Here is a 23,045-nt window from a genome sequence, read left to right as displayed (position 1 = left end):
CTTGATATTACTTATAGCATGCTCAAGTTTGAATATTTTGGTCTAAGATAGGCAATGTTAGTATTAAATAAAAATTAAATCATACTAATGTATTTGTCTTTGATATTTATTAATTTTATTTAATTCATGTCTAAATAAGCGAATGTTTCGATCGAGCCAAAAGCAAAGTCAACCGTATTGCCTCTATTTAAATTTGGCTCTTAATTACTCAAAATTTGAAAGTAATTCACAGTCAAGTGGAATGCAGACAGCAGCAGATGACTTATTCTTTGTCCCTTTAGTGATAGACACTTGATGTGGAATCACATGCTTTAATTTAATTAATTTTTATAATAACAACGTAATTTAGATACTTTGTATTGTTGGTGTTATATGTCAAAACGTGTTCCTTTCGTTGTATTGCCTAAAACGTGAGACTCAAGGAGTAAATATTACTGTGATCGACTTCATTATCTGGCCAAAAGCAAAGTCAACCTGATTGCCTCTATTAATTTAATTTGCTTCTTAATTACTACTAAAATTGGACAGCAGATGTGACTTGTTCTTTGTCCCGTCAGTGAAAGGCACTTGATGTGGAATCACATACTTTAATTTGAGATTCATCATCTCAAGATAGAAACGCAAGCATAAACGTAAGCACTGCTTGCGTAATAACTATACGCGACTTTATCTTTAATTAATTGTTTACCTATATATTAATGCAACTGTTTTATTTTGTTTCATACTATTTTCTTATTATTCTTTTTCAAAAATAATAGTAATATATTTCTATATCTTTTTAATAAGAAAATTTTATGGTCACTTAAATATTATGTTATATTTTATATAGTAAATTTTGTTAAAAAAAATTATAACCATATAAATATTATAACATATTTAACAACGAAAAGCTTAAATATGTCATCGAACTATCCGAAATAGCTCATTTATATCACTCATTAATAGTTGAGCTCATTTATGTCATTATCGTGACCGAAATGGTTGATCCATGCCACTTACCATTAACAACTCAAATGGCTGGTTTTAGAATATCAGATTTTACACGTGGCATCCAATTAAAGTTCAACGTCACTAAATTAACCCATCTCCTATTAAATTAAGTAAAACTTACACAAATAACTATCTTTTAATAGCTTCTAACGTTATATTTCCTTTTAAATTAAAACCCAAACTTATCTTCCATTTTTAAATAGGTGAAATATAAACCCAAAACAAAACACGTTAGAGTAAATTTAAGCTCTATTTTTTGGAACATATTTTTTTTTCAAAACAGACGATGAGAGAAAAACTACCACTCTTCATATTTTTGGACTAATATTCTTTTCCTTTTTAAATAATAAGTCAAATTAAATCAACCATATTTCACACAAATCATTGAAGAGCAAAATCTATTTACAGTCGATTGTTTAAAAAAATTATGATAAAAAACTTCCCATAAATCAAAAAGAGTTGTTCTTGATCAAAGCTCACCCTCTCTCTCAAGAGAGATCACAATCAAAACTTTTTGAATTTAAAAATCACAAAAGATCTAAAAATTTCAAATACAAAAAAATATTCAATGAAATATAATGAAATATGGTTAATCGTTTAAGAAATATAAAATTGTAGTATACGTATACACAATGGAATATAATGAAATATATCGTCCGCTTTGTTTCATAAATTAGAAATTCAAAATCCAAAAATACATTAATACGAAAATATCAAGTCGTGAAAATAAAATGTAGTAAAAATAGGCTCTATTTTTCACTATATTTACACCAAAAAAAGATAAACACATTGAAATACAACGAAATAATGTCTTGAAATCCCGAAATATACCGAAAATTAAATATATTGTTTGTTAATACACATAAATACATTATTATACACCTCAAATAGATTCAACATTTCATCATACACTTGGTGGGCATGAAGCTCCACAACTCTCATCAATAGTGTTCTCAAAAGAAGCGAGCCGTGTCGTCTTCAAAAAGGACGTTATCGGAGATAAAGACTTTCAATTGTAAATAAAGCCGCTCCGTCGTCATTCGCCGTTGTTAGAGCTCTTTTTTTCACGCCCATCGTCGATCATGGCTCTTTTTAATAAAGCTTCGTCCGTTAAAACTTGCTACTACCGTAGGATTCTTCGATTTGTAAGAGAAAATGAGATCTAGGGTAAGTGATAACGAGAGAGAGAAAGAGAGAGGGGTGAGGGAGAAAATAGATTTGGTAGGTGAGAGAAAATCGATTTAAAAGACTACCAGATGGAACACATCAGAGAAAAAGGGGTGAGGGAGAAAATAGATTTGATAAGTGAGAGAAAAATATTTGGAAAAAAAAAAAAAAATTGTGGGTAAGTGGGAGAGAGGTACTTTTTTTAAAGCACATACAACAATCCCCCTTCAAAAACAAGTTATAGATGGTAATTATAAATAATTAAGCTACCAAGTATAATTAAAAAAAAAAAGATAGCTATTACTAATAAATAAGTTTTAGAGATAGTTATGGATCAAATTTTTCTTAAATTAAAACTCATCCCGAAATCGACCCAATACCCAAAGGCTCATTCCCTTTTAACCCAAACCCAAATTTATTTCCCTCATTACAGAGGTGATCAAAACCGAAAACCCAGCGTTGAGGGTCCATCACAGTGGATTGCTAACTTACGATAAACAGACGATTAGCTCTATTAAACTACCACTCTTCAATTACTAGATGAATTAACTTGGTGCTTAGTCAAATAAAAATAATGTGAACACTATGCAAAGAATATTAACGGCAAGATCTATTACAGTCGATTGCTAACTTATGATAAACTGAAAAAAAGAGGTTCTTGATCTCACCCTACTAAGAGAGATAATTCACTTTCGAAAAGATACAAGACCACTGGAACTAGGTCAACTCCAACTCAATGTTGGGTTTTCATCACCCCCGGCACTACAAGAAAGAAGACATTTGGCAATAATTTTTTTTGTTGTTGCCATAGATAGGTTATTGTTGCAAAAAGTACTTTTGGCGACAACATTTTTTTTGTTGTTGCATAAATTTTTCCCAACGGCTATTACTGCAACGACGTGCAATAACTTTTTTTTTAGTTGCTAAAAGTATTTTTTACAACAATAGTTAATACTATATGGCAACAAAATTAAATTTTTGGCAACAAAAAAAAGTTCATTTTTAAAAGATTCATCATATATGCCAACAATAAAACTAAGTTGTTGCTAAATATTAACTTTTGCCAACTATATTATTTTTGTTGCCAAAAAAGCTGTTGCAATTTCTATACTTTCTTGTAGTGCGATTTTCAGTTTTGATTTTTGTAATGAGGGAAATAAGATTTGGGTTTGGGTTAAACGGGTTCTGGGTCAGGTTCTAATTTAATTTGGGAAGGGTTAATTTAGTGACATGGAACTTTAATAGGATGCCACGTGTAAAATTTGGTATTTTAAAACTAACCATTTGAGTTGTTAACGGTAAGTGGCATGGATGAGCCATTTCGGTCACAACGATGGCACAAATGAGCCAAACTATTAACGAGTGGCATGAATGAGTCATTTCGAATAGTTCGATAGTATATTTGAGTTTTTTCCCTATTTAAAATCATAAACTTTAAAGAAAAAACTTTTAAATTCCGTATCGAGCCAAATTATGCTTTAAAAAAATTAAAAACATGGATGAATTATTAATTAAACTCCATAAGGTTAAAGGATGTGGTACCGTACTTTTCACTCTAGGTTATGTTTAGTACGACACACACATCTTCTATGTTTAGTTACTTTGAAAATCTGAAACAAAAATTTGACCGGAAACATTTTTCGTTAAATTAGAAAAATTAACTTCCTTCATTCACTTATATGAAACACAACTTTAATTGTACGTGCGTTACTCGTGAACTCTGCGTCTTTCAACTGAAAAAAATACATAAAAATTGAATAAGGATGAATTACATAAAATAGCAATTGACGACGAGATAATGAGACGACATTCATCTAAATGGAAAAATAATTATTCTTATTGATGCAATAGTTGAATTTAAAGTAATTAAATAACCCGAAAAGACGAGGATTTTATGTGAGTTAGTTATAGTAATATTTTTTATTATAGATATTTTATTGTATAAGATTTTAATATATTATGTTGTTGTATCGACCTAATATATAAATTGAATTTTGGAGATAAAGAAATGCTTGAAATCACTTTAGATATGCGTGTTACCCATGTACTCCCATCAACTAGTATAATTTGACCAAAAAAAAGTACATAAATATGATTAAATAATATATTTAAGTTAGAAAATAAAAACTAAAGTAAAAATTCAAATTCCCTAAAACAATAAAGGTTAATGATATTTAACTAACTCTGCGAAGGAAAAATTCATACATCACAACTCACAAGTCTTCCAAATTCAAATGTCTTATTGAGACCGACACATTAGTGAATTTCGCTAAAGCAACACGAGTGCCACATTTTTCATTAATTGACTTTCTGGTTTAAAATAAAATGAAAAATTACCAAATACGTTAAAATGATACACATGTAAATTTTTACACAAGTAAAATTCTTTACTCAAATTTAAATTTTTAAATATTACAAATTCCTAAGCACTTCAAATAAGAAAAAATCTAATATCTAAAACTCTAACTAATTTAACACATTTTACCAAATTCACATTCATTAAAGAAAAAGACAGAATATAGAGCATCCACAAACAAAATTGCAAAATCATTTTAAACAATGAAGCCAATAGAAGAGATAGGTATACTTTGTAACCATAAATTGAAAAAAGAATCAGAAGAGAAAATGACTCGTGCATTATTATCTTCGACTATCAAAATCATTATCGGTGTAGCTGTATCAAGCCTTTCCTCGAGGGATATCCAGAAAAATCTCACAAATTATCATATCAACTCCCTATATAACCTTATGAGTATGAAGTTCAATTTATTTTTAAGTAATTAGATTTTTGGAACGTCTTCCGTTTACCCCGTAACTCTGCATTCCAATTAAAAATCAAAATTTATAACACAATCACTTGCATTGGTTATCTTCAGCAAGTCAAGCAAAAAAGCAAACAAATTGCCAAAGAGTTTGATTTAAAAGAAACTTTCAAATTCTTAGAACTTGTTATAAAGTTTTGTCATAATAATTAGTGTTTAGTTATTTTCTAAAAAAGAAGACTCCTGATCCTAAAACGAGTTTTATATATTTCTCTGAAGGATTAAAATATCGACCTGCATTTCGCTAAGGAATTTGGACTTTTATATATAGAAGTACATTAAATAAGAAATATGAATGTCTCTATATATAGGTATATATAGTATATAATATCTATATATATCGTGTGATATATTGATTCCAACTATACTTACATTATTGGTGATCAAGAGAGTGCAGACATACAAAACTATAATGGAGAGCCAGCCTTCCCGGTATTACTCAGCATCTAATTCAGATTATCAACCTCCTAATTCCAGTCCGCAGCCTGTTCTATTTCTTAGTAAGTTACAGCCTCTACTCACTTGCAATCTGTCGAAATTCTAATACTATGAATTTTCTTAACTTACTCACCAAGAATGCTTCTTTTTAATTTAATTTTCAGATGGCAAGAAACTGAAGTATCTTAGTGTATATCAGATACTATATCAAGCTGCTTTGAAAGATAATTGGAGAATTGCTGAACCAATTTTAAAGAAGGATCCAAGTTTTGCTACTCATCAGATATCAGAGCGGGGTGAAACAGTGCTTCACATAGCAGCAGCAGCAAGAAGCACCAAATTTTTGGGACAGCTAATGAAACTAATGGAAACAGGTGACTTGGAACTGCCAAATCTTGATGGAAGTACGGCATTCTGTTTTGCAGCTGCATCGGGACTTGTTGAAATTGCTAAAGCAATGAAGGAAAAGAATCCGAATCTGCCTAACATCCGCGGTGAGGACAATGCATTACCAATCACTGTGGCTGCTATCGTTGGGAACAAAGCTATGGTTTCATACCTTTATGAGGTCACAAACCTTGATGCGCTACAGGAAAAAGACCGATACGATCTTCTGGAAACCTTTATCCAGAACGAGATGTATGGTACGTATGTAACATTATATTCCCTCCGTCCCATAATAAGTGTCACTTTAGTCAAATTTTTTTGTCCCATAATAAGTTTTACCTTAGAAAACCAAGTCATAAATTGACTAGTTTTTTCCAATTCTACTCTTAGAAAATAAAATAACATCTAAATGATGATTGAAAAAGCCACATAATAACTTGATATTGTTGGATTCCCAATGTTAAAAGATTTACTTCTTGTGCATGCTCTAATCAAAAGGTAAAAGTAATTTATTTTTATTATATAGGGATAATTTGGTAAACTTCACATTGCATTATTGATTTTTTAATATGCGTATTTTTGGCTAAGGTGATACTTATTGTGGGACGGAGGGAGTAATATGTTTCTTGACTGAACATGAAACCTTATAAATGTTAATTTGCAGATGTGGCATTGAATATATTCGAGAAGGACCGGAAATTAGCCAGTCAGGTGTTAGAAGGAGATACACCAGTCTTAAATGCGTTAGCTAGGAAGTCTTTAGTGATCAGTAACCAAAATCAAGGAGCAAACTGGGAGAGATATCTCATTGTACGAGCTTGTTCGCCGGCGTGGAGAATGTTTAAGAGTGCGATGTCCATGGCCAGGAGGCAATTCATTCCATGTAAGATCTACTAAATCAACTACTATTTTAATTAATTACTTGACTGGAAACACCATACTGTAATTGCTTAAAGGATTAACTTTTAAAAACTTGATAAATTACCCCTCCCATTTCCTCTAGCTAAGTCAGTGATTGGTTAAAAGTTTCCTAGTTAAAATTTTGATTTTCCTTCCACGAAAATCAAGATTATTACCCTCCAGAAAATTCAAAGTCCTGTGTTTTTATTATACCTTTTTGTTCTTTGGATTGACTGGTAGCTGAACCTCTGTTGAAAAGCTTTTTCGCTTAGTCTTCCGTTCTGTTCATGTGAAATTTAATCATATCTATTTTGACTTAATTTTATAATATTGGCTCTTAAGTTACACCCCGCACTTTCAGGTTAATTTTATAATGGATGTCGGAGACGTCCCATGATGTTTTGAAAGGCACAAGCCATGGAAAGTACGTAACAACGAAGAAAAAGGGTGAATTGCGATCTAGTAAGTCGTAGTCGAGAGACTATCTCGAGACATGAGAAACATTATTAATAATAGTTTACAATATCATGTATGGAGAGTTTCGAAATAATATGAAAATATGATTTGAGAAATGATGGATTTTTAGTCAACTTTGGAGGCAAATTTAAAGGGGAATATACAAGCTCAAATGGATGAATGAGAGTGAGTCATTCGAATCGTAAAATGATTAGATCGATGTCGTCGGCCCACCCACTTAAAAGTTTTTCAACACAAAAAAAATTACAATGTTCCAAAAAAATTCAGATAAATACAAATGAGAATTTTGAGCAAAATTCAAGCATACCAAATATGCAACTTTATAATTTCGATAATTGTCTAAAGGATGAATATTTTGCCTTTTTAAAAATAAGTTGAATCATTAAATCTATCTCTTTATCAAGTTTGATTAAGGAATAATTACATAGAGTTATAGATGTTGTTGAATGACCTTGAAGAGAATTTTGGATAAAATCTATATATAATTATTTTGTAAGATATGTTGTTAATAATTAACTAATTATTAATTAATCCCAAGTTGAAATTTAGAAAAACAAGGAAAAAATTGTATTGATTGGTTTTATTGATGTTGTTGGTTGTCGAATGGATGAATAGTAACCAAAAAGGATTGACAAACTAATAATAGTATGAATGGTTGTATATGTAGATTACATGTGTAATTTTCAGCGAATACAAAATAAATAAATGAAGATCCTTTTGATAAACCTTTGTGTTCTCAAGTTGTTCAAATATAATAACGATTCTCAAGTTGATCGAATGCAATAGAATATGACTTTTAAAGTTTCCATGATGGTCTAAGGTCATTTGAATTATCCAAGCTCCAAGGCATACGGATTTCATGTTGTTAAAATAATTTTATTCACGAAGATTTCCATGTACCGATATATATTATTAATGGAACGATTTTATGTTCAAAGGTTCCAAACTTATGATTTCAATGAATATGAGAATATCGAGCTATCTTTTGACTTTTCTTAACTTTATTCATTGTTGTTGGTCTCACCTTAAAGTTCCTTGAGACAAAGTGAATGATTATTCCATAATATAATCGGAGGTTACTTCGTCACTCCGAACTTGATCAAGATGCATGTTATATATATATGTATGTATTTTATCACACCGCGCCGCGCGCGCGTTCACAACCTAAAACACCGAGCCTTAGATATATCACACCGAGCCTTCATGGCCGGCAAAACCGAGCCTACTATGTATATGTATGACATGTTTTTTTTTTTTTTTTTTAAGGCTAAGCATGCATGACATCCTAAGGCATCCGGATTGAACTCATTGTTTCTTTTCATATTTATATTATGTTATTATTCATGCCTTACATACTCGGTACATTATTCGTTCTAGTTTTTAATGTCCATGGTATGATGATTTATCTCAAAAACATATATAGTATGCCGCTTTGTAAAGAATTATCAATTAAAATATAATCACCTTTTACTTGATTCGATAAAGACGGAAAGAATGTTTTTCGAAAAACTTTCATCATGCATTTCATTCCATGACTTAAGGGCCCAAAGAGACGATGAGTATATCCTTTCAATCAACTTTATATAATATATTCTAAACATACATTTTAAACAATACAAATAATGATTGTGATGAGTTACACCAAATTTAAAGGGGAATATACAAGCTCAAATGGATGAATGGTGAGTCATTCGACCGTAAAATGATTAGATCGATGTTGTTTAAAAGCTAGATTTGGTTAGATAAATACAAATGCCATACTAAATATGCAACTTGATAATTGTCTTGCCTTTTTATGTTTCAACAACATATAGTTTACATGTGAATATGACCAACATGGTAAATAATAACTAATTGAAAACTTGAAAGGGAAAATTACAGTTGAAATGGATGAATGGTAACCAAAAAAGGATTGACTATAAAATTACAAAATAAATAAATGAAGAGTTGTTCAAATATAATAACTGATTCTCAAAATGCAGAATAATTTGAAATAAATTAATGGACGAATAAGGCCGTATCATTAAAATTCTTGAGGAAGTCAAGATCTTCCACCAACTTGATCAAGATGCATGTTTGCGTTCATAACCTAAAATTAGAAAAATAAGGTAGTCGTAATTGAGAGGCAACATTGAACAAAGTCTTCTAGTTTTTAATGTCCAGAATATCTCAAAAACATAAAATAGGTAAAGAATAAATAAAACAACACCTTTTGATAGGTCCCGTGTGAAGCCTTTCAATCAACTTATATTATATTCTAAAAATATATAAATAAGTAAAATTAAATTAAATATTACCATGATAAGTAGACGAAATCTTGAGAACTCTTCAATCAAATCTTGAAAATTTTACTTGCTACTCTTCTTTCACTGAACAAAAAGAACATAAAGGAAATCATTAAAATTCAGGATAACAAAAACAAAATTAATAAGTAGAAATAATTGGTGATCACCGTGAGCTATAGGAAGGGGAATTACCATGATGGAGAATTTTGAAACACTTTTCTTTACCTTAATAGATAGTCAAGCACCATATAAGTTTACTTGAAATATATAATTACCTAATTAAATAAGGGAAGAAGAAAGAACCAAATATTAATAGGTGTATTTAAAACTTTTGGGAAACTAAAGCATAAGGAAGAGAAAAACTTGGAAAAAAAAAAAAAAAGAGGAAAAGATAAATTGAAGGAGACTTTTAACGGATAAAAAGGAAATGGTAGTAAATTAAGAAGGAAAAGATGAAAAATAAATGCAATAAATTATTTACAGAGAGGTTAATTAATTATTTTATGCCATGTAAAATACAACTTTTGGGTTCTTTTTCCAATATATATTTGTAATATAAATTTGTAATATTATTCTAAGTTGAATCCTCGGTTTTTTATGTGGATACATTCTACACAGTTTAAACTTTGAATATTCACATTACATCAATCCAACAAATCCAAAAGATCACCGGCCGAGGTTTTGAATTGAGATAGATTACAACTCCAAACCGAGGACAAATATATATTATCCAGATATGTGGAATAATAATCACCAAGGATTCAACTTAGAGTGGAACTTGTTACAAATATATATTACATATATATATTTCCCAGACAAGGGAAAAATGGGTTTTGGATGAAGGGTTGGTGAGTGGGTGTGGGTATAAAGATATGGATTAATTTTATTTTATTGTGGGGCTCACATCTACATGACATAAAATAATTAATTAATATTGCCATGTCAGATTTTTTTTTTATGACATACGTAGTTGAGTGATTTTATGAGATTGGCCAAAGTTTTTATTGATATGTAGCAAGCCAAAGCTTCAATGAACATAATTTCTCAAAGTTCAAAAACCTTTTGAGATATTTACCCAAAGGAAATGTAGTAAATTAAGAAGGAAAAGATGAAAAAGAAATGCAATAAATTATTTACAGAAAGGTTACAACTTTTGGGTTCTGCAATACATAATAAACGTGGGTTTTTAGAGCACTTTGAAAATTGCTTATAGATAGATAGAGGACTTTTTGGTTAAGGGCATAATGGTCATACAATATTTAAAGGGCATTTTCGTAATCCAACTTCTAACTCGCACTAATGGGAAAATAAAATAATCAAATTTATACCTTGTATTCGTTGCTGTTATTTTATACAGATGATTTAGGAATTTGTTATAATCCAATATTAATTAATAGTCTCAGATATTGGTTCTTTGTTCCCCGTGGGCTAAGAGCTGCAGCGTTAGTCTCATCACTCGCACTAATGGGAAAACAGTGAATTCGTTGCTGTTACGGATGATTTAGGAATTTGTATCCAATATTAATTAATAGAGATTTGTTTGTAATGCTAATATTGCTTCAAATTTTAGGGATCAAAGTTCAGGTACTCCAGGAAAAAGCTTTAATGAAGGAGCAAGCTGGTCTTCTACTTGAGGAGCTCTGGGCAGAGTGTCAAAGAAGTTCAGAGGATAAGCTACTGAAGCTAGTCGAAACGGAAAGTTTGCTCCATACGGCTGCAAAAGCAGGAAATGTAGAGTTTTTAGTTGTGGCTATTAGCAATAATCCTGATCTCATATGGAAAGTCGACAAATATAACAGGACCATTTTCCACGTTGCTGTTTTATACAGAGAGGAAAAAGTCTTCAGTCTTATACACCAAATTGGAGCAATTAAAGACTTACTTATTCTAATGACAGATGAAAATGACAATAACATTCTACATTTGGCTGGAAAGTTAGGGCAGCCAGTCCATAAACATAAAATACAGCTAGCGCCTTCAGCAGCTGATGCAGAATCAGTTCAGCAGCCAGAGCCTTCATATAATGCTAAAGTTATAGAATCACTTGAGCAGCTGTTGCAATCTGTTAAGGTAAAAAATTTCTTATTTGTTTTCTTTAAACAAAATTTCAGTTTCAACCTCCATTTCCCTTTTCCTCTCTGTTACAATCTTTTTAAAATATACACATGTTTCTAGTGATGACGTTCAAATCCACTTCTCAAAGTGAGAAAGTGTACACAGTTGTCGCTATATAATTTACCCAACTATGAGTCGGCGTCGAATTCTAGGGCAATCACAATTCTCACCAATTGAGCTAAGCTAAACACTTTTCAATAGTTGATTTTCTTTAAAAACAAATAAAGAAAAACTAACTAGAAAGCAGTTAAAGTGATCAATGACCTTCACAAGCAAGAGAAAAAAAGGGATATGGAAAATAGGGATTCAACTAACATCAAGAACGATCCATTGTATGTAATTAACTAACTAATTAGTCATGGGTCTAGCAAATTAGCCTTTGAATCTCAATTATCACTAATGTCTCTCAACTACTCAGCGGGTTTATCTTAGTTAATTCTCTCGAATCAAACTAAGAAACATTAAAAGCATCCAATTAAAGAAAGGAGCAACAAATTCTCATAAGGTTTGCTCCTATCTTCAATCTATGGTGAATGGGTGATGAATTCTTCCTTCCAAATTTTGAAAAATGGCCAAAGATGAAAATAATATCCCCAAGTCTTGCTTTTATAGATCCCAAATTATCCAAAATCAAAACATGACCAAAATAGCCTCAGATTTTCGGAATTGCAGTTCTGGCCACTTTTTGCACTTCAAGCTAGTTTTTTTCATTTTCTCCAATTTGGCCTTCTTTTGACTTGATTTCTTCTCAATCACATAAACCTGCTAAATTGAAGTAACCCACAGTAAGTGCACTATTTTCTCAATTAACCATAACAAAAGTCTAAGCATAAAGAGGCATCCGCTGATCTTCACTTTATAAATCGCCATCTTCTGTTTTTCCATATAGAGTCTGGCACTTTTCTTGTTTGTTTTGTCTTTATGTGGCCGGTCTTTCTTTCCCTTTTTCTGATCAAAAGATCCTTTTTGATGTACTGAATTCGAACCATATACAGCGATCAGCTCAATTGAAAGAGAGGGCGCGGTGGACATACAATTCTTCTTTTCAGTTCTTGCCTGTTGTACTGCACTACTGCGTGATAAAAAATTTCATTTATTGATTGGATTCACATAGCAATCCACCAGTTTAATTTAACATGATATAGAAAGTATTGTATAATTAAGACGCTCCGTGTTTTGGATTATCACTGTTTTAATAATGAGCCAGTATTACAGGGGGAAGAGAGGAATATGCCGCCATCATTTCTCAGGGTGTCTGGAGCAGCCCTTCAAATGCAAAGAGAGATGTTGTGGTTTAAGGTGAGATTTTGCCTATAAGTAAAAAATTTAGTCAGAAGCACAGTCTTATTGCATTTCAAATGTCTACTACTTCAATTTTTAGTATGAATTGCGATAAGGACTCTTTAGTTTATCGTTTACTTTGAAGGCGAGTTATGGCTTTTAATTTTTGTTGCTGATAATCAGGGGCAGAGCCAGGTAATGGCTAGGGGGTACACCCGAACCCCCTTCGGTGAATTTTTTTTATGTATATGTAGTAGATGTAAAACCACTTGGCTTCTTCGTTTGTTTACTCTTTATATTTTTGAACCCCCTTATTGAAAATCCCGACTCCGCCACTACTGATAAGTGATAATCATTTGATGGGAATGATTATTGATTGGCTAGGAAATGGAGAAAATTGTACCACCTTCACACCTTAGGATGAAAAACAAGGATGGGAAAACCCCGAGGCAATTATTCACAGAAGAGCACAAGCAATTACTAAAACAAGGGGAAATGTGGATGAAAGACACTGCGAATTCTTGTATGATTGTTGCAACTTTGATTGCCACTATGGTGTTTGCTGCTGGCTTCACTGTTCCAGGTGGTAATAACGGTGATAACGGTATCCCAATATTGCTAAAATTGAATGCCTTTGCGGTTTTTGTCATATCGGATGCACTGGCACTCTTTGGTTCAATTGTTTCCATCATTATGTTCTTGTCCATTCTAACGTCGCGCTATGCTGAAGATGATTTTCTTGTGTCATTGCCTGCAAAGTTACTGTTTGGACTCATGACGCTGTTTGTCTCGATAGTTAGCATGCTCGTGGCTTTTGCAGCAACCTTCTTCTTGGTCTATAATAATCATGTGGCTTGGGAGCCAAAGCTCGTTGCTGCTTGTGCTGTTGTTCCTGTAGCTTTATTTGGGTGTTTACAGTATAAACTATGGTTTGATGTGGCAAAATCGACATACTGGTCCAAGTATCTTTTTAGACAGGGAAAGCACAGTCTCTATTAACAACGGGGCCTGCGCTGCAGATAAGCGGGCTATTGGAATATCTTTTATTGTAATAAGAACCAGGATTCTTGTTTTAGAAGGTGATGGCCTGTTCTAAATAGAGTAATTGTAGTATTTTATTCTTATTCTAATCCGGCAGCATTTTATCTTATTCTAAATAAAGTAATTGTAATATTTGGGTATGAAACTTTGGAAATTTTTTGCGCCAATGCTATTTGATATTTGCATATTGCAAAGCCAGTTCGATCAGGCAAGATCTAGTGACATCTAGTTAGAGGGTGGTTTTTCCAAACAGACCCTTCGGGAAAAGGCATCAAGTCCAGGCATATTTAATTATTATCCCCTAATAATGAGTTTTGTATTCTAAAAAAGATAGCTTACTTGGCTCTTAAGTGAATTTCTTAATACCAATACATGAGTTAACCAAAGCTATTGGGTTCTATCGAACCCATAGTTTTCTCTCTAGCTCTGTCCCTGCCGTGTTTAGCCCACCTGAACTGATTTGGCTAGCCAGCCTTTTCCCTTGTTTACTTCATATGGGTCGGTGACAAGGCCTGAATTCTGAGCTTCTATGTGATAATTAACTTAGAGGCGTTGAGATGGACCTCTTTTCCCCTCCATTTTCTTTGCTGGATGTACCCATAATCTGGCAACATTGACAAGACAAAACACCAAGGTGTACTAATCTGAGTATATATGTGCACTGTTGTTTTGATTTATACATGATGGCCGACGAGTTATATATTCAATGTCATATTCTGGTAAAGGGAATTCGAATGAACTCCTTCCGCCCATCTAGCTTCGCCACTGCCCCTGGACTTGGGCTATTTGCAACGGAGCAAGAGCAAGATGGTATTACTGTTGACTAGTTTAAAACTAGCTGGGAAAGATTGGGAAAAGAGGTTTCAGCATGAACTAGCTAGTATGCAAAAAGTATAACTCATACAGTAACTGAATTCCAACTAACGCCAACGTGACAGTAACAGAAAAAGTACGTTAATCTTCAAATACCAACTTTAACAGCAAAAAAAAAAAAAAAAAAAAAAAAAAAAAAGGAGAGAGAGAGAGAGAGAAAGATCTGTAACCATTGAGTTTTGATTTATTCTCGTCTTCCTCTACCGACTATTAACTTCAGTACTTGCCAACTTGGTATACTTATTTTTGTTTTTTTCCATTGGCAATGCGCGCTTCTTTAACCAACCTTTTCTTTTCCTTTTTGGATTTTGCAGCTTTCCACAGCCATGAGGCATCTTCCTCCTCCTCCTCCACTTGACCTTCTTCATGCTTGTCCGTTTGCAGTGCATCACTTTGGATATTATTTTTCAGTATTTCCGCGTACTTTGGTTTTACTTCAGCATCTTTCTTTTGTGGCACGCTTGGTTCAGAGCGCTGGTTTATAATAGTACTGATTGGTTGCTGGTATTCTTGATCTCTTACAGTCATTTGTTTGTTAATTTGACGAACATAACCCGGACTAATTTGGTGGTTATTAGCTGACCCCCTAAAAGGTGCATCGCCAATACTTGGGTTTTGTAATTGTGGATTGTTAATACTTTTGTTTTGTGGTGTTGGCTGGGACGTGGCAACAACTTTTGTTAAATTGGAGTTTGACTCGTTTAGTGATTGATTTTTAGTATTGTTCCTTTGGCTAACTGACATACCAGAATAGACATGCATTGCATCATGCACGATTATTCCCAAAGATTGCTTTGCTGGGACATTGGTTTCTAGCTCAACAGCAAATTTAGAGTCGCCAAGCTGTTATACTCTATTTTAATCAGGGTCAAAATGGTTTACAACATTCAGGTAATTGCGGGATTAATTAAAGTTAGGGAGTCGTCACCTAATTATTTATGGTGAATTAGGACGCCTAAAATTTACTAAAGTTATTGTTTAAAGTTAACTATGTTTCAAAGTCTACGAAACCAAAAGATTCTAGGTAAGGGTTCAATTAATCTAAAGGGAAGGTGTTAAGCATCCTTTAAGATCCATTAAAAATGGTTAACCGACCGGACTTATAGTTAATTAAAAAGGCTAGGTGTGTGTGTAAAAATGCTTAAAATCTCGGTGTTGAGAGGGAATTGATTTAATCAATTTAGAGAAAAACATTTGCATCAATTTCGTTTAAGATCGTCTTGTAAATCAATTTCCTCATTTGAAAGTGATGTTATCGACACCCTTTAATCCTTATTGAAAATATTGACGTTGAAAGAAATTAAGATGACGCTACTTATATTCAAATAAAGATCAGATTTGATAAGAAGATTGTTTTGACTCAAAAATATACTATAACACCTGAACTAAAAGATAAGAGTATTGGAACTTCCAACAACCGAACCTGAAATGACTTGAGGTGAACTATATTATTAAAGCATCAAACCCATGAATTAAAATACCAAACTAATAAAGATTCTTATTTATGAACAAGCAGAACCCAAACTTATACTACCTATAGTCACTTGGCTGTGTTAATAGCTAATACTCCATTTTAACGACCAGACTTTGCCAAAGAAGATAAAAAATTAATCCCACATATAAGCAATTAGATATTTAGCCACAAACAATTATTAGATATAAACAGTAAATGGAGTCCACTGTGATTCTTTGTCTAATGACAACTGAACACGATTTTTCTGGAAATGCCATGGGTTCTGATCTCGTGTGGTTGGCAGTGTCATTGAGTCTCAAAGTAAAACTCTTCGGCTCCGGTGTTCATGCAAACAAAGAAAAGTATTATAAGAGGAATTAGCAAAGGGAAATTTAATTCTCAACACAGTATAGAAAGTAAAATAGGTGCAGCCAAACAATTAATTCCAAGTTAATATCCACCAAGTTCACCACGTTTAGAATGTTTTCGACACAAAATGAATATCACGTACATTTAATAGATCAGTACAGCTCATGTATCAAGGAATACTCACATAGTTAGGTGATGCTAGACATGGAGAGAACTTTAAAATTCAAGAACTAAAAATTTACAAATATGTGCTACAGAACAAAGTATGGTTTCTGCTCATATAAAAGGGTCTTTCATGTAAGTTTCTAAATGAATATCATCAGGATATATATTTTCTTTCATTTGAGATCAAAATAAACTAACTGATCGGAATTAACCATACTATCTTTAGCTAGTCCATTTAAAAGTAATGACTCCTACGAATATGGTATTTGAACACAGATTGAAATGGTATCCTATATTCTTGAGATCTAAACACTCCAATAGGAAACGAAGACAAATACACTCTTCAAATATTCTACAGAATATAACCATTTATTGCAAGGGCCAACGTCTCTTTTTTGGACTAAACAAAATCATCACTACAACCATGTTTTCTAGAACATAAGCTTAGACACTAAGAACATGATTTCTAAACACCAAAACACACGTCGACACCAAATAAATAAGAAGAAACTCAGATTTTACCTCTTGTGGGTGCAGTGAACGGGGCGTTAGGCCTCAAATCTACTCTCTCGTTATGAACAGATCGGAACTTAGACGAATGAGTACGAACGTCTCTATTATGGCTATAAACCAACAGAGAGAGATGAAAAGTTTAAAAGATCCTAAAGTTTAGAGTAGTAATGAAAATAAAATGTCGTGTATATTAAGATTTCAAGATGTTCAAAAAATGTCCCTTTTGCTCAAGATGTAAGGTAGTATTTATAGGAGACAAAGGCTAGAGTTTGGATATTTGAATTTCAAATTCGAAATTTCAACAGGGGTGTCACGTTTTAAACAAAATTGGTAGAGCTATACTTTTGTGGTCAAAGTTCAGAGGAGAAAAGAAGAATTTTGCACTAGAGAAGAAAGAAATAGCTGTTTGAATGTGAGCAGAGGGGTGTCACGGGTTGAATCTCTGCTCATTGATTCTCTCTGTATAGAAAACCAAATTTCAAAAAGTACTTTGGCCTCTTCAGTTGACCAAATCGCTGAAGATGAGAGAGAGGAAATTATTATACCAAAATGGCGTAACAAGACTCTGTCCATGGCTGAAAGTAAATGGAATTTTGCACCAAAATGGAAGACATGAGAGAGGCTATTTTTGGAGAGGGTTGCGGCTGATCAGTTTAGAAATTAGGTTTTGGAAAAGTTGGAAAAAGGCTAAGATGTGTGTATTGTTAAATGGCATTTTGTTGGGCTGATCTTACACGAATTGGGCCTCAACCCAAGTGGGTTTTAGGACTGATTTTGGGCTAGATTGGTCCGAAATTAATTCAAGGTGTGGGCTAAGGGAAGGGGAAATGGGGGACGGAATTACAATGTGGGGATTCGAACCTCACCAACAAGGGGAAAGTTCAGGTAGCCAACCAACTGAGCTACTAGATCTCTACTCTAAATTAAAAGATTTGGACCATTTCTCGATTTGTGCGTGTCATCCTTGCGCAGGGGCCATGCTAATCTTCTCTGTATCGTTCCAATTTTATCGGATGTCCCCGAAGCGACTTATGAGGCGTCCATCCTTGATTTTTCTTTAATTTGTGGAACGAAGCCATGTACATGTCTTGCTAAGGGTTCGATCTTTTTGTGTTGTTAGTAAATATACAATATACCTAGTGATTATAACATTATTAACAACAATTGAGGTAAGGAAAAGAGAACCAAAATGCTAAGAGACTGCAACAGAATAAATAACCAGATTTCTTGTACCGCAAAATCCCTTCCTCTTCAAATATATGTTGAAAGCGCTTATTTGGCAGAAAGCATCAGCGAAAATGACGAACATTGACGCAAATTTTCAGAATATTAGTACCAGATTTTTTTGTATAGACCAAAGACTCTTTCTCTCTTTCAGCAGTTGAAGAGTCTTCCAATTTGCTGTATTTATCACTTCCATAATTAGAAAGAGACAACTCTTCATCTACACATGCATATTAACGCTAATAAAACACAATGGATATGAACATATATTTTGGTTCATTTCTCATATCATCTTTTATAGGGGTTTTAGCCGTTGCAAATAATGGACAGAATGGACTACTGAATAATCATATTTAATTCCCATAATAAATAGCCGTTAGTCAGTCTGTAAATTTCGTCAAATTAATAGCGTACCTTTTCGTATGGGATTTGATGAATCAAAGGCGCTGGACCCAGTAGATTCCAAATGGTAGTTAATATAAGAAGTGACTATTGGAATTCACGAAGTGACTTTTAATATTTTTTATATATCACAGAAATGAAATAAAGAGCTAATATTCTTAAATGTCATTTCTTTTAATTGAGCAATGAATGTGGATAATTATAGACTTATATGGAGAGATTTTAATATTTTCAGCAAATATTTTAAGGGAAATATAAGGGAAAAAGGTCAAAAAATTGACAAAAAAAATAAATAGCAATGATGACCTAAAAGAGATGTCATATCATCTTGTTTATGTCTAACTTTATATTATATATATATACGCTGAATAGCCACCATTCTGAAGCTGATAGTTACTAATTTGAAATCATCGAATCCAATAAAATATATCTTACTAAGGTCATAAAGAGCCAGCGGATCGAAAGTGGGGAACTCTGAAACACAATTTTTTCCTTCTTTAACTCATTGCAAGCTATTGCATACTGAGCAAGTTAATTACTCAGTGCGCACTTGAAAGATTTTCGATAATAACTGCAGCTTTTCATGAGGGTTCAAAAAAAACTCGTGGTGCGAAATATTCACCGCAATTAAAGAAGAGAAATATACTGCTGAAACTTTGCAAAATATATTATTATTAATATTATTAGTTCAGTAAAAAAAAAATGTAATTCCTGTCTCATAAAAAAATTAATGGTTCAGATAGTTAATTAAAAAAGGGAAAATAACACTCTATGTCTATTTGGAGAAAATATTTACTCGAAATGGCCCATATTTCTAATATTACTTGAAATGTCCCTTTTATACATTATTATACCAGTTTTATACATTGTTTACAGTAAGTGTATAATGTTGTATAATGTTGCATATCGTGTGTATAAACAATGTTGCAAAAAAAAAAAAAAATGGCTATGTGGATGTAAATTAAAAATATGGCTATGTGAATGTAATATTTTATGCTAGATTGTATAATATTGAAATTATCCCATTAAAAAGATACTCCCGTCGGTCCATATTAAGTGGTGCTTTTAGCTTTGTCCACATCTCTTAAGAAATTTATTCACTCCTAGAAGTTATTTTACCAACTTACCCTTAATTAATACTCCGTACCTATTTAATGTAGTTTCTTTATTACATAAAAATTCACTTATCTAAATATGGATAAATTTGGAAGAAAACAAATAATACCTTCTTGATTATGTGAACTTATTTTGAACCAAAATAAAAAGATAAAACACCACTTAATATGGGTCAGAGGAAGTATTCTGACCATAGTTAAGAGAGACTAAAGTCCTAGTACTATTATTGCATAAGTGTGGTACTTTAAGCCTTCTGAATCTACCCACCCTGCCACTGCGGGGGCGGATTTAGAGGCCTAGTTGTGAATTTACGTGAACCCAATATTTTTTGTTCAAATCTTATATATATAATGAATTTTACTAAATATTTGATTGTGAACCTTGTTATTATTATAATATTAACTTGAGGTTGTTGTAAAAATCAATAAACCTCAAATCATAGATCCGCCTTTACACCGAACATTTTTATTTTTTTTAACTAAGCATTTTTATTCATCTTCCGGCATAAAGTTACTCGATGGTTTGAGGGGTTGTACTCATTACAACCAACCTCCGAACTTAGGATAATACAATTGGTTCTTCTCCAAACCAGAATGAATCTGATGACTCTCCTGGCAACATCTTTAGACCTCTCCTACGCTAATGTCGTGTACCAGCCAAAGAAAATTACCTCCAAAGGCCGCTAAAAGAACTCTATTCTCGTTTCTCACTTCGGACAACAAGATTCAGATATACGCAGATATGGTTTCCATCGTTAATGCGAGGGGCATATTTGAACATTTTTAGTTGTCCAGGAGTGTTTTCATTTGAAACAGAAAATAATGTTGAGTCTCCTATGAATAGGTTAATATAAGACAAATGGCAAATACTAAGGATTTTTTGACCTTTTTAAGTTTGTAAAATACAAAACATTAAAAACGTACGATGTCAGACTTGCAAGTTGCAACAAAAGAAAAAGTGTAAGGTCTAATATAATTTTTGGTCCGACTTCTAACGTAAGCAAGATAAATTGATTTCCCGAAGGGTGATAATTTATTCACACCAAGATTTTACTCCAAAAATATATGTCTTTTATACACATATTTATCTTTTAATTTTTAATTGCTAAAGTTAAATTGTTCGGGTTATGCAACATTTTTCCTGCCCCAAATTTGTGGAGGATAGCTTGACTTGAAGTGTTAACATCTGATGATGGTGTTAAATACTGTAGTACGATATACGAGTAATATTGAAAATTGACATCTCTAATCTACTCCTGCATTATAGTACTTGTTATAGTAGTAATAGATTTAACCAAAAAAAAAAAAAAAGTTATAGTATAGTAATAGAGAATAATAGAAATATGCAAGTGCTTTTAATTTGATTGTTTATCTTAATTCAAGTCTTCGATCTCACATAGAGTCTTTTTTATTTATTTCTTACAAGTCTTTCTTTTTATTGACTTTAAACGTTAACATGTGGTGACGATATTAATAGTGAAATTGACAACTAATCCATCAGTACATATCATAATGAGAGAGAAGAATAGGAATATGCCAGATCTGTTGTATTCATTATCATAATTCAAGTCTCCTCACATTGAGTCTTTTTTTTCTCTCTCTTTATAAGTCTTTTTCTATTGTTATCTTAATTCAAGTCTTTCAAAACTTTCAAAAAATAAAAGTCTTTTTAAAATGAGTCTTCTTTCATTTATAGTATTTTCTTTATATAGGTCTTTAGTGATTAAAAAGAACTCATGATAGATTCTTGAAAATCTAAAACGAATGGCCTATATTCCACCATCAACGTTGACATAGATAGAAGGCTCTTCACACGGCTTCTTTTGAAAATTACTCAGCTAATGTTCTTAATAATGGTCAGGGGTGTATATGGACTGGGTTGGTTCGGGTTTTTCAAATACAGTCGGATTTTTAAATTTATAAATCAAACCAAAGCAACAAAAGTTGGGTTTTTCAACCTCGGGTTTTCTCGGATTTTTCGGTTTTTTCGGATTTTTGCCAATAAAGTGTTCACACAAAACATATGGTTTGCGTTTCAAATATTTCTTTAGTCGTAGTAAGATATAACTATCTAATAAGATATGTTTTAAGAAAATAATATAAAATGTGAGATAAGTGATGACATTATACAAAAATATTCAACAAAAAAGATACTGAAATCGCATAAGATCAAGTGAGTCATGTTTCCCTGGGGTGCTCACATGAGTTCAATATTTTTATTTTTGAAAGGTTAAAGCCAAATTTTGCAGTAATTAATGTAATTTTTTCAATTTAGTCTTTCGTAAATTTTATAATTTGGAAAGGTTAAGGCGTGATGTAGCTTATATGGTCAATGTGGTTTAGCTTTTTCCTTTCTCGACATGACAGTAGAAAAATATTTTTGTAAAGAAATACCCAAAACAGATTGAAAGATTTGTATGGATTTTCGTGTAATTATGAATGATTATTCAAACGACAAAAGTGGATCTTTTATTAGCATTTTGGTTTTGATTTAGATTTTATTTGAGTTACTAACACCTATAGACTATAAAACTTATTTGGCCATTCAAGATTCTAAGTTCAAGTGTGAAATAATAAGTTTAAAGACCAAAACTATGAAAAAGTCTTTAAAATATTTATAAATTACATTTCAAATAACTTTTTATGTATAAAATATTTTTATAAAATTGTATACGTAATGTTGAGTTGGTTTGGTTCGGTTCGGTTTGACTTTTTAGTTAAAACCAAACAAAACTAATTATGGTCGGGTTTTTTTTTTTCAAACCAAGTCAAACCAAACCCTAATCGAATTTTTCTCGATTTGGTTCGAATTATTGATTTGGGGCGGTTGTCGATTTTCTTTGTAGCTCGTTTGGAGCGACTTATTTTTTATAAAAAAGCAAAATACTTGACTATCTCCTGAATTTTATATCGATTTATTCAATATGTGATTAAAATTTTCATCTTTGCTAAATAGGGGTGTCAAATATGACCACCCATAATTCATGGAGTTGGCAAAGATAATTCGATAGGCGATTTTTAACATTTT

The 23,045-nt window shown here is 32.3% G+C and overlaps 1 protein-coding gene, 1 non-coding gene and 1 pseudogene across 2 annotated transcripts; 1 reads left to right on the top strand and 2 right to left on the bottom strand.

The window, feature by feature from the left end:
* Nucleotides 1-5,328: 5,328 nt before the first annotated feature.
* On the top strand, nt 5,329-14,048 carry LOC132040669 (uncharacterized). The gene is made up of 6 exons (XM_059431328.1): nt 5,329-5,479; nt 5,582-6,061; nt 6,469-6,687; nt 11,037-11,536; nt 12,797-12,880; nt 13,247-14,048. Exons 1-6 carry the CDS (start codon nt 5,392-5,394, stop codon nt 13,859-13,861), a joined length of 1,986 nt encoding a protein of 661 aa, XP_059287311.1. The 5' UTR covers nt 5,329-5,391; the 3' UTR covers nt 13,862-14,048.
* Nucleotides 14,049-14,677: 629 nt separating this feature from the next.
* Nucleotides 14,678-23,045, bottom strand: part of LOC132047652 (pseudouridine kinase-like) — a 45,045-nt pseudogene continuing 36,677 nt past the window's right edge.
* LOC132048438 (U6 spliceosomal RNA) lies at nt 18,203-18,305 on the bottom strand. Its single transcript, XR_009412980.1, has one exon. It is a non-coding gene; the product is annotated as a U6 spliceosomal RNA (small nuclear RNA).

Source organism: Lycium ferocissimum, chromosome 2, assembly GCF_029784015.1.
Source record: "Lycium ferocissimum isolate CSIRO_LF1 chromosome 2, AGI_CSIRO_Lferr_CH_V1, whole genome shotgun sequence".
NCBI classification, from domain to species: Eukaryota; Viridiplantae; Streptophyta; class Magnoliopsida; order Solanales; family Solanaceae; genus Lycium; species Lycium ferocissimum.
This window is presented reverse-complemented; position numbering and strand designations above follow the sequence as displayed.